This window comes from Balearica regulorum, chromosome 8, assembly GCF_011004875.1.
Source record: "Balearica regulorum gibbericeps isolate bBalReg1 chromosome 8, bBalReg1.pri, whole genome shotgun sequence".
Lineage (NCBI taxonomy): Eukaryota > Metazoa > Chordata > Aves > Gruiformes > Gruidae > Balearica > Balearica regulorum.
In genome coordinates, this window is record NC_046191.1 from 16,733,987 (window position 1) to 16,747,182 (window position 13,196).

The 13,196-nt window shown below is 40.6% G+C and overlaps 1 protein-coding gene across 1 annotated transcript in view; it reads right to left on the bottom strand.

Moving 5' to 3' along the window:
* COL24A1 (collagen type XXIV alpha 1 chain) overlaps positions 1-13,196 on the bottom strand; it is a 149,685-nt gene that overhangs the window by 27,942 nt on the left and 108,547 nt on the right. Inside the window, 9 exon segments of the mRNA XM_075759848.1 lie at positions 1,092-1,145; positions 1,890-1,943; positions 3,019-3,126; positions 3,595-3,648; positions 7,777-7,884; positions 8,324-8,377; positions 9,707-9,760; positions 9,955-10,008; positions 10,984-11,037. Of these exon segments, the coding sequence (XP_075615963.1) occupies positions 1,092-1,145; positions 1,890-1,943; positions 3,019-3,126; positions 3,595-3,648; positions 7,777-7,884; positions 8,324-8,377; positions 9,707-9,760; positions 9,955-10,008; positions 10,984-11,037 (594 nt within the window).

The following is a 13,196-nucleotide window of genomic DNA, read 5'->3' on the forward strand; positions in this document are numbered from 1 at the left end:
CACCTAAATGTCCTAATTTAGGATTAAAAAAACCCTAAGTATTTGCTGCATTCTTAAAGGCAACTATAAAAAAAAAAGTGTTTGAAGAATGTCCATGTAATCATTTCTTTATTTAATGAAAAAAGGGTAAACAGGATATTTGACAAGAGAAAAAAAGAAAATTTCTTCCACTGTTTTGAGAAATACACATAGACAAATGAGTGTACAGAAGACTCCCAACAATCAGCCTGAACTCTATTAAATTTTAAATATGAAACAACTGCCATCTAAACTAATAGACAAAAAGTTATCAATTCCAGATTATATTTACCAATATTTAATGCAGAGGCTTACATTTTAAATAAGATTAAAGGTTTCCAAATTGCATCAAAGTGTTTTTTCAGAAGTGACCAAGCAAGCTAGACACCTAGCTCCCAACAATTTAGTTTTTGGTTATTGTTTCTGAAAATTATATCAGAACCTATTTATAACATCACCACTAACTGCCTATTAGCAGTATTCATTGCAAAACTAGCCTTAATGTAAGGATGTATTTCTCTGTCAGGTGCAATTCCAAACTAATCTTCATGAAGGGAATCCCTGTACCTGCTGGGGCCACAGACTTCAGCCAGCGTACAAATCTGTTTGCAGGATTTGAAGCTTAAAAGAACAGTGAATTTGACACTAAAATATCAGCACAGAGGCAGCATCCTGCCTCTAACATTTTATATTAAGCATAGACCTTTGTCCATCTTAGTTGGCCTTTCAGCAAAATCTGTGAGTGTACTCACAGGCTTAAAGCTAAGTAAATACTTAGCTAGTTTCACACTGATTATTTCTATCACCAGTGCTATCTGATACAATAGAATGCGTTTCTTACAATGGGTACCTTGTGTTTTAAAACTGGAAACGTTTCAACTGTAGAATTTGGACTCTGCCTCTGAATGATCCATTTCCCTAGTTTTGCATTTCTTTTCATATTCTCTCACAATACTAATAAATATTGCAAACGGTGGCTTTTGCTGCATGCTGTGGAAAACAGTGAACATGCAGTAACATTTCCTCCCTTTATAATCACTCAAACTGTAAGACAGAATAATCCATCTTCATACCTTTTCTCCTTTGGGTCCTGGGGGCCCTGGGGACCCTGGAGGACCCTGGTGACCCTAAAGAAACAAACAAAACAAAAATTAGTTCCAAAACAAATAATTAAAGAAATAATACCAAACTTTTAGATGCTTGTTACTATTACTTTTTTGCTGTTTGCTAATAACGCTAACTAATAATGTGGCACAAAATTAATGGGCCCAGGCAGAAAACGTATTACGTGTATGAAAAGCTCTGTGCAGACTGGGAAACCAAAGGTTCTAGCAGGGTCTGATGCAGGTGAGGGAAGCCAGGCTGGTTCTCGCTTCAGGGTTAGGGCCACTGGTGAAAGCTTCTATTTGGAAAAGAGACATAGCAGTCTGGTCTGTAACAGCAGGACTCGATCCATCTATGATGATGATCATAATTATTTTTCAGTGAAAGTCACAATATCTTTATGTCCTTCAACATTCAATCAGTGTTTCGTTACTGAAAGGGAATCTGCCTTGCCAGACAAGTGGTGGTGTTTGTTGAACTGTCTTTATAATGAATAGTTGTAGTAGTTTTATAGGAACTTTATTCACAAAGAGTGGGATGTATTGGACAAACAAGGGTTTCAAATCTGTGGTAAAAAAACCTGCTGGCCAATTCACAAAAACCCAGTTGTTGTTGCTTAAGGCTAAAATTTCTGAGTAAGCAATCACAAATATATGTATCTGACACTCCTAAAAAATATTTGTGTATTCTAGATACTTGAAATTATTTAGCGTACCACAGACTTACCTTAGGGATGTGTGTGTACATGAATTCAGTAAAAAACTCACCCCATAACCCGGAATTCCTGGCTCTCCTTCAGGTCCCATTCCTCCTAGATGTCCCTGTTAAATGCAACCATCAGTGATAGAAAAATGAGCTCCCTTGTAAAATGTTACACCACCACATCTTTATGAAGTTATCACTTGGAAAAATCTTCACATATTGAGATTTGAGAACCACAGAATTTCCTTGTTAGGTCCAGCTTCATTTGGTAAAGAACACTGGGCTTTCCCCTGTTTTGTGGAAACAATGGGGAACATTTTCAGTCCTAACCTTGTAATCCCTGCACGTAATTAAGATAAAAAGGATCCGAGCTTTCAGAGGTGCACAGAAACTCTGTTTATAAATGCTAAGTATGCCAAGAGAAGCTGAGAGTGGTCCTCACCTTAGGAAGCTGAGTTCAAGTTCTTCTCCTGAAAATATTGGCCATTAGATAGTTACTTTACTTTTGTACTTTATGCGTTCAGGGTCACAATGCTGCATTCAGTGCCACAGGACTGGTCCCTGGAGCAATGAGATGGGCGTGCTGCCTCACCAGCATGGAGGCTGCATGTGCCTGTGCATCTGTCATAGTGTGGAGCAAGCTTGGGGAGCTTGTGTTGAGAGGAGCTCATAAAATTAATGTACATACACTTAATTCAGATAACTTTGGATCAGGTTCCCATTCAATAGTACCAGCAGTCCTCATTTGAAATGCTTTGTTTCAGCCATGGCTAAGGCTTATTTTATGTAATAGCAAACCCCATGATTTCTGTTCTTGGAAACTGGGGAGGTTTAAGAAACAGCCACAGCTGTGAGGTTGCATGTGGATTGCGAGGCATAAGTAGTCCACAGCATGCCCTGCCATCCCGCTCCTCTGATTATCAGATCAGGAACCCGATCAGAGCATGAGATGACTCCCTCCAGGCCCATGGCCTGGGTTTCTGTCTGAAAAGGTGCACAGGTCTTATTCTGATACTGAAAGACCAGGGCATGCATCAGGATGCACAGGCTGGGAAGAACACTAACTGCATCTTCAGCTCCCACAAAAAAATATTTATACGTGCTACAGCTGTGACATGCCTCTTCCCGTGGAGAGATACAATTCTGCTAAACCAGAAATACGTGCACTCTTAAATAAGCATGTTTTGTACGAACCAAGGGACCTCGAGTTCCTCTTGCACCTTTGGGACCAATTTCTCCAGGTTGGCCAGTCTCACCAGCAGGTCCAATTTCTCCAGGAGGGCCAGGCTGCCCCTTTTCCCCCTGTTGGTGTTATTGTATTAAAAATAGTAAGATTGACACTAAGTTTCAAAATGCAGTTTATGATTAACCAAAGCATATAACAGCTTTATTTAATAGGAGTATTACATTTACGTATGTCATTTACTGTAGTTCTTCGAATGTCTGAACCCAGAACTCAGTGGAAAAACTCTGCTAAAGCCTTTCTATTTTTTTTGTGTTTTTTCTAGCCAAAGCTTAACATTTTTTGATAGCAGGAGGGACTGTTCTGAGTTGCAAAATCACATCCTGATACAAATTTAAGTTTCCTAAGGTCCTGAATGTTATTGACTGCAGAGTGATGACAATTCTAATTGCTATGGCTAGCAAGAAAAAAAATTGGCTTGAAGTGTGACATGAACTACGGACAGACTTGGTGCAATGGAATAATTTTGTAATGTAAATTTGACTTTCAAATAAAGGAAACAACTTGGGAAAGATGAAAAATGCTACCTTCTTTCCTAAACGGCCCCTCTGACCTGGATTTCCTGGTGTTCCTTCGGGACCCTGTACATTTATTAGGGAGAGAAAAAGAAATTATTGAAAAAGGCCCTGGAAACATGTTTAAACTGTGCTCCAAATTGGATAACTGAGCAGGCTTTTGTAATGCAAAGAGGTGGAAGGAAAAATCTCATTAACTGTGGCTGCGAGCAAGTTAGTAGGACTGTTTCAAATTACAGCAGAAGTAAGTGGACAAGCATCAGGGATCACTTACCAACCTAGTGAAAAAGCACTGAAAATAGGGGGAAAACCCCAATAAATCTTATCCACACAGAAAATATTACTTTAGGAATCAAATTGCTTCAAGACAAACACTGGATTTAGAGAAAAACAATACACAGCCAGAGGAAAACTAAGAAAACTTTGGGGCTGTCAAGTGCGAAGAGCAGGGCCCTGACACAATGTCTCAGCAAGTGCTGGTGCCTACCACTGCCCTCCCTCTTGGTGACTGTGTAATTGGGCGTGCTGCCTGCAGATGAAGGGTGCTATGGAGCTACAGCCCCACTGTCCTCTAGCTCCCTTCAAAAAATGATCCTCCCAAAGGGGGCTAGACCGCTCACCAGTTCCAATTTACGGAAAAGCTCGGTGAGGTGGAGGAGGTAATTTAGCTTCAGTTTTGGATAAAGGGAGATATATTTGGGTTTGAGTCATTGTGGTGATAAGCCAGGGTAAATATAAACTGATTTGCAAAGCTCATTTGTTGCTTTGTAAACTTTTGTATAAGGAAAATGTAATATTACTGTGTTGGGTTTACGTGGCAAGGTTTTGGTAGTGGGAGGGCTACAGGGGTGGCTTCTGTGAGAAGCTGCTAGAAGCTTCCCCTGTGTCTGATAGAGCCAATGCCAGCCGGCTCCAAGACGGACCCGCCACTGGCCAAGGCCGAGCCAATCAGCGCCTCTGTGATAACATATTTAAGAAAGAGAAAAGCAGTTAGAGAGAGCTTTTACAGCCAGAGAGAGGAGAGAGAAGATGTAAGAAACTCTGCAGACACCAAGGTCAGTGAAGAAGGAGGGGGAGGAGGTGCCCCAGGCGCTGGAGCAGAGATTCCCCTGCAGCCCATGGAGAAGACCATGGTGAAGCAGGCTGTCCCCCTGCAGCCCATGGAGGAAGGATGAGGGGGTGTAGAGATTCCACCTGCAGCCCATGGAGCACCCCATGCTGGAGGAGGTGGAGGCACCTGAAGGAGGCTGTGGCCCATGGGAAGACCACGGTGGAGCAAGCTCCTGGCAGGACCTGTAGACCCGTGGAGAGAGGACCCCACGCCACAGCAGGTTTGCTGGCAGGACTTGTGACCCCGTGGGGGACCCCACGCTGGAGCAGTTTGCTCCCGAAGGTCTGCACTCCATGGGAGAGACCCATGCTGGAGCAGTTCCTGAAGGACTGTAGCCCGTGGGAGAGACTCACATTGGAGCAGTTCGTGAAGGACTTTCTCCCGTGAGAGGGACTCCATGCTGGAGCAGGGGAACAATGAGAGGAGTCCTCCCCTGAGGATGAAGAAGCAGCAGAAACACCATGTGATGAACTGACCGTAACCCCCATTCCCCGTCCCCCTGTGCCGCTGAAGGGGGAGGAGGTTGAAGCTGGGAGTGAAGTTGAGCCTGGGAAGATGGGAGGGGTGGGGGGAGGTGTTTTAAGAGTTGATTTTATTTCTCATTCTTCTACTCTGTTTTGCCTAGTAATAAATTAGATGAATTCCCTCTTTAAGTTCAGTCTGTTTTGCTCATGACAATAATTAGTGAATGATGTCTCCCTGTCCTTATCTCGACCCATAAGCTTTTCGTTGCACTTTTTCTCCCCTGTCTAATGAAGGAGGGGAGTGATAGAGCGGCTCTGGTGGGCACCTGGCCCCCAGCCAGGGTCAACCCACCACACTCTCACTCCCAATAAAACCCTGAGACAACTGATTATAGGAAGCTGATCTCCATGTTTAGACCAGGATGTTGTGATCTGTCCACATGCCTAGAAGGAGGTCAAACCAAAACTGTGATGTGAACACTCCCAGACACCAGGGAGGATGAGTGGGGAGGGAGGCAGCTCTGCAGCCGCCTTTGGAATGTGTGGAACAGAAACGTGAAAAATCCCCCAACTAACCACATCCTCCCAAACATCGAATTGCCAGACCTGCCTGTCTCACTGAGGCACAGAAGCACTGCTGATGTTGTTTACTGTATACAAGTATAATTACATACAATGTAGATATGCCAGGGGTGAGCTGCTTTATGATAATTTCAATGTATGAAAATTCTGAGCTTCTCCAGAATTGCCAACCCAAAACATAAAAAAAGTCAGGGTGATATCATTGTATCAGAAACAAAAATTATTCTGTAGCACACTAAGTATGCTGACAACTAAGAGAACATTTTTTTCCTTCACTAGGAGAGTAGTTCACTGTGAAGATTCCAGGACTAAAGAGTGCTGATTGTAACACTGATGCTTAGAGGACAGAGGGGACAGCGCTCACAGCCATTGACAGCTGGCCTCCAACTGATGTTTACTGAGACTCCATCATCATGTAAGAGCTACAGAGAAGGCAGCCAGAGGACTATGAATGAGAACACGATGATTTTTGGTAAGGGAATCTGATGTCTGGACTTCAGGCTACATACTTGCTTTGGAAACTGTGCTCCAAAATATTAGTTCGCATTAAGAAGTTGCATTAAACATCAGCAAAATAGATTTTATAGATGGATTTTAGTGGCTGGGAGTGATGCAGAACAAATATGCAAACTGATCTAACAATGTTGACTATGGATCCCAATGCTCATTTACTCTTTGACCTGTGTATGCTTGCTGCCATTCCTCTCCATCTGCAATCTTTGTTTCAGTTGTCTATGGCAACTGGTGCTCTCATATGTTTATTTAATTCCTTTCACAGAGGCACCAAATTAAGTTAGTTAAAGAATACATGTCTTTTAAGAACACAATGGAAAAATTAAATTCATTCTTTCTTTTCTTTCCTTACTTTTTATAGTATATGCCTCATTACAGGGTGGTTGACAAGGCAAGAAGAGAAGGTCCACCAAAGACATAACATCACACCACAGCACAGAATTATCATCTGAAGTAGCGCTGCCCAGCACAACAGACCCTCATTTCTGGAGGTCAGTGCCTGCACAGGATGGACAGCATCCATAACATTGTCTTTACAACACCTTGGCAGCAGTGTAGAAAGATGCAGGAAAGGCAGGCCATCCTCTGATGGCAACTGATCGGGTATCAACAGCAGAAATAATTTGGATTATCCAACATCTGTCACGTGATTATAGTTTTAAGTTGCTTTTGACCTGCCTTGTATTCCTTACCACAGAAGACCTATAATCCACTCCAACATTTTATGAAATCCTCTGCTGTCGGTGTCTGTGTTACAATAGTTTTGTAACTAAAGAAACCTCAACGTTCAGGATTTCACTTTTTCTAGAAATATTATTTTTAGACCTTCCTTTTGTTGCTAAGGTTTATTAAAAAGAATGACAGCTAAACATCTAGGTGGTAAGAACAAGAGCACAAAATCTGAAATTGGAGCCAAATCTTGTGTGCTCTAAGGTCTAATGCTTCATCATTTACAAGCTGCTCAAAATGGCAGTTCTTTGCCCCAAGGAACTTTTAATCTAAACTAAAAACTAGATAGCTCTGGGATAGTAAACAAAGCCATAAGTAGGGAAAGCGATACAAAACAACGAAAGATCTTACCACACAATTTATGGTACTATATGCATCTGGCTGATTTCTTTGGGTGTTTTTAAAATTTCAAGAATGATCTAATACCTTGAGATTGCTCAGTCTCCAAATGAAGGTGAGAATAGAGACTAATGACAGAAGGTTGTCTGGAGAGGAGAGATCTGAAGTGAGAGGCTCACATCGTGTAATGTATGCGTCTGGATGACAAGAGGTGAGGAATCACTGTCTGCTAAGAGGTCCCAGATTTAAGATAGGAAAAACACTTGTCTCTTCTCTCTACCAACCCTGAAAAGCTGAGCCACATAGAAAAGGGAGGCAAGCTAAATTTAAAGATGGTCATCTTTCATTGCAGTAGAAAATCAGAAAATAAAAACTAAAAGCAGCAAGCAAAATTAAAAAGAAAATAATGACAAAAAGAAATTAACAAAAAGTCCACTTAAACCTGAAAACACTTACAGGAATGCCCATTATGCCAGGTTCACCAGGGGGTCCAGCAATTCCTGGTAACCCCATCTCTCCTTTTTCACCACCTTCTCCAGGAAGTCCCTGATCTCCAGGGTCTCCCTAAAACAAACAAACAAAAAAGCTAAAAAAAAGCTTAGTCCATCTGCTGCTGCAGATTTATTTATTCTTGAGAAAAGTGAATTCTGAATCTTCAATTTTGATAAAACAAACACTAAAACTGATGGGAATCTTACCAGTCAAATTCAGATCAGGCTCCAAGTTAGGGTAAAGCCCTTCATCTCATTCCTACTCTCCTACAGCCAGATTTTGCCTCATCCATCTCTAACTACCTGAAGGTGCCCTCTGTGACATCCCTTGTCCCAGCACCTGCCACAGTCCCTGGCATAGCATTGATCCAATGGAGGGAGCAGGGCAGCCTTAGGCTTGCTCTCTCCAGCACGATAGTCACCACAGAAATAAGCTGTACTCAGTTCTCCAGTTTGCATTTCTCTGTCAAGCCATTCAACTGGTTTGTATCTGCTATAAAAAGTGAATGTACCTTTGTGCCATCTTTTCCTTGAACACCATCTTCTCCTGGAGGTCCTGGTTCACCCTTGTAGAAAGGAACAATTGAAAACCGTTATTATCTAAACTTCTCGACACAGAAGTTTTGCCTCGGAAGAGCTCAGACTAGTTTCACATATACTTCTTATCTTTTGGACAACTTTTATGTTGCTATTATAGTTTGTCTTCATATTTCACTGATTTACAGTGACAGTCACAGCCCTGTGAATCTTGAACACAGGGAAACATAAAAGATGATCAGCATTAGAAAAATGAGGCAATACTATGTCCATATGACACTGGAGATTTGGACAGTGGCACTGAGATTGTTTGGTTTCAGAGTATACAACATGTAATTACGCTAACCTCAAAAATATACCTATTCTGTCCTGAAACTTCCATATTTATGTAGATAACTACTATACTGGTATGTTAACTGGCTCAGTTTAGGGCCATGAGCAGCTCATCATTTACCAATAGCACTGGCACCATGGCATTTTAGAATTTTTGCCTTTCCCAGGTAAAGACACTGGCAACTTGCAACTTTCGATGCAGACAGTAAAAAAGCAAATACAAGTTGCCCTATTCTAATAACATAGTATTGTAGACATAGTGGTATGGTTAAGTCCAGATCACCCACTAAGGACCAGTACCAGGAATTACTCTTCTCCAAGGACAGACAGAATTGTGGAATGCACCTCACTGGAGATTTTGGGCAGGAGGAAAAGATGACAGCAAAGAGCTAACGGAACAAGAGAGTTCAAGACGTAAGTCTGAAAGGATGTAGTTTATGCTCTTTTAAAAGCATTCTGGATAAAATCTCTTTCTAGCACTTTAAAAGTTTTTTTCAGCTTTCAAAGTAAGGCAACTGTTTGGGTCAGATGAGGTGGGTAAGATGCACAGGAAGAATAAGCAAGGGTGCAAGTGCTTAGTAAAATCAAGTGCCGAATGAGCCATCCACAGCACCAGAAGTAAATCAGCTGCTTTAGATGGTGGTACAGAGAGACACCCTTCTCCCCTGAGATCATAATGTTCCCCGTTATTTCACCTAGACTGGGTATCCGTACACAGCATTATTATATTCTGTCATCTTAACAGCTGGGCTGGACACCCTTGGATGCTCAAACCACTTGAGCACACACCCTTCATGCTCAAACTACTCACTCATGTCTCAATAACATGAGAAACTAGAAATATTTCAACATTATAATCAATACTCTTCTTAACTTGCTACAATAGTACTTTTTTTTAAAAAAAAAGTATCAGACAATAGTTTCTTATTGAATTCTTCCGATAAATCAAGGTTTCTCAGCCTGCATTTCTGACACATTTGTAACATACTTTCCATTTTGGAAGAAGATTTGCATCCATAGCTTACCCTTAAACCCTGGTCGCCTGGTTCTCCAGCCTTCCCAGCAGGTCCAACGTCTCCCTGGAATACCACAAGAAAAATCAATCATTGGATTTTAAGGGACAATATTCCTAACAATGACGGGGTTTACATATAATGCAGTCATCATGACAATAACAGTATTTCTTAATGGCTCATTTCCTGTATGCTACATACTTGGCAAATCAGATCACACTGATTTACCTTTATGGAAATTTGAAAATTTCAACATTTACCTTTGCGCCTGGTTCTCCCTGCAGGCCAGGTTCTCCTTCAGGGCCAGGAGGTCCCTGCATGGTACAAGAGCTACTGTTACCAATAATAATGTTGCAACCACCAAATAATACAGCCAAAATTGAAGCAGAAAACCAGAATAAGACACTGGGAAAGATGCACATCTGCAAAATCAAATTAAAATAACACTGTTCTTTTTCTTACTAGAGCCCAACAGAAGAAGAGAAAGGATAGTATAGTAGGAGTTCAGGAATTGCACTCTGGATCAGGAATGTATTGAAGACTCAGCAGTACCACTAAGCCTGTACCTTTCATCATAAATTACTAGCAGGCTGAGCAATCAGCTATCTTTTGTAAATCTGATGGACAGCTTCATCACTGTTTAGGCTTGAAGCCAAGTAGAGTCTTTGGAAAACAAAGCCCCTTTTTGGAGTCTTCAGCCCTTAAAGAGTTAATGGTATTATATTGCTTCTTGTAAAGTTTAAATGTAAACTTTAATAGTCAGTTAGAAGACTGGATTTGGGGTGACTGAGGAAGCGCATTTCTTTGAATAAGCCAAATCCCTTCTGTTCTAAGTGAGCTCATCCCTCAGTTACTTCATTGCAAATGTAGCTAATACATTCTGTCATGCTTCTTTCAAAGAGATACTAAAAAAAAAGTAAAAAATAGAAGCAAAAGTTAGCAAGAAGACCACCTGCAGCTGCTTTTCTTCATCTACCATTTGCAAGGGCACAGGATTAATGCTGTTCCACTGTGTAATGCAAGAAGAATTGTGCTTCCAAAAACCCCAACCCAAAACATTCACCTTCTAGGTATAGATATCACAAATGTATGCCTGAAGACAGCGCTGACAACAGAAAAAGCTACTTATTTTAGACATTTTTTTTTGCTAACAGCTTTAAGTAAGAAAGTTTCTTGGCAGCTTACAGTATTTAAGTCGGTTGCAGGTAATAGAGTTTCTAAACACATTGTCCAGGCTTATTCAGTTGCTTGAGTGTTTGTAATTATTATATAAATGATTAAAAGCTCACCTCAAAACCCATTTCTCCAACAGGGCCAGCATCCCCCGGTTGTCCTCTTGGACCCTAGTATTAAACAAAATTTTGGATGCATCATTCAATTAACATTAAATTATGTCGTATAGTCTTCGTCTCTTCAGAACTCTTCCAATTGGCATACAGAAGTGTAATTCATTGTCTTTCCTCCTGAATCCAACAAGTACCATGATAGCATACAGTACTGAGACTGAGGACCTCACTGCTAATCTTGACATACTGAAATAACAGATTTCAAATAATAGAACAGATGTCTCTTCTTTTAGACCAAAAGTAAATTATTATCTAAACTAAGCTCTCCTCTTGATTAACTGAGACTTTGTTTAATTAAGACTTGTTAGACTGTCTGGTTTGCTTTGTGGAAAAGCCTACAGTCTGGTATGGAATTAACTGAAAAAAACTACTGTGTGCTTCACTATGGATTCAGCAATGTTTACACGGGACAATCACTGAGGTGTAACGGACTAAAGGCTGGAGCCTTTTTGGTAATCTTAGTACCTATACTATAAGCATTTTCTTATAAGCCCTACCATAAGTAATAAATTTATTGCAGTAACATGTAAGGATCATAGAATCATTCAGGTTGGAAAAGACATTTAAAGATCATCAAGTCCAACCATTAACACTGCCAAGTCCACCACTAAACCATGTCCCTAAGCACCACATCTACACATCTTTTAAATACCTCCAAGGTGGTGACTCCACCACTTCCCTGGACAGTCTGTTCCAATGCTTGACAACCTTTTTGGTGAAGAAATTTTTTCCTAACATCATTTCCTAAAGCAGCATGCTCAAATTCTCTGCACATGTTAGATTGTCCATTTCTGCTCACAGAGTGGGATTTGTGTGCTGGGGGGTGTAGAGGTTGCCTGTAACAGCTTACAGCTGATTCCATAGCCACTATGAATGTATGTCAAGACAAATCAACCCTGGATGTATCCAGTCTTTGAACTTGCAGAAAGTTCATATCCATTTACCCCTTTGGGAATCATCTGTGTTTAAGTACATTCTAAATGAAAAACATTTTGCTGATCTATTAATTCTCATGTAAAAGAAAGATGCTACTACCTATATTTATGAAAGAAGCTTTTCAAGCAAATATTTTGAATATTTTGCTCTTTTTTGTTTCACTTCCTCTTACAGACTATGCATATGGTTTTGCTCCTCCTGATCCTTACAGTGATAATGCAAGTATATTCTTCCCTTGCAGCAACAATGTAAACTGCATATTACTAAGAGGATTTCAGCAGATACATATATTTTACCCTATAGCTTCATTTAAGTGTGAACAACAGAAACTGCAGTTAATTTCCCTTTGAGAATTCACTTGGTTCTAAACTAAATCCATCAGTGTTCATTTGCAGCAACTCCACGGCATTCCACTAGGCAAGTGTCACAAAGCTTAAGTTTGATTCCCAAGTCAAGTAATTCTTCATAGTATTACCATGGAGCTAGGTCTGCTGGATTGGTAATGTATCCTTCCCCCGAGACTTTCAGGGAAATTCGGAAGCCAAAAATTTACAGCAATATAGGGACTCCCTTTAACCATTAACAACAAGTAATTTGCAAAGAAGGATTTTACTGAAATGTCTGACAAGTAGGTAAAGTTACAGCATAATTTAGATCAAGCCTGTTACTACAAATAGTTCTAACTGCTCACATTTCTCTGCTCCTCCACCAATAATTAGGGTTTATCTGCTCTGTGCAGAACTAGTGACAGGGCCAGAGAAACTGTTTCAGCAGCTGGCTTTCATGAAGTGACCAGCTGACAGAAGATGAAATCAAGCTGCTTGGATGGGCAGTTAAAAAAAGGAGCCACATGTTTCATTTTGTAACATCTTGTGTCATTTTCATCGCTTCTTTCTAGCTTCACAGGCCATTTTCCAAAGATATGTTACTCTTCCAGCACTTGAAAGAAAAGGTACTCTGTTCACAGGATAAGCTTTTCTTATTTCTGACACTGGATGTATAGATTCTATGATGACGAACACAACAGAAAAGTAGGTTCCTCAAGAGTAGACCATTTAGATTAGATAAGGCTGATAGTCATTCTATTATATGAAATTCAGACTTGACCAGAAAATGGCAGGAATTTTATGTATAAGCCTTGTATTGTAAGGCGCTCAGATGTCACAACATGAAGATTAAATAAGTGAAAGAGATGAAGTGACAGGAATCCAATAATAACT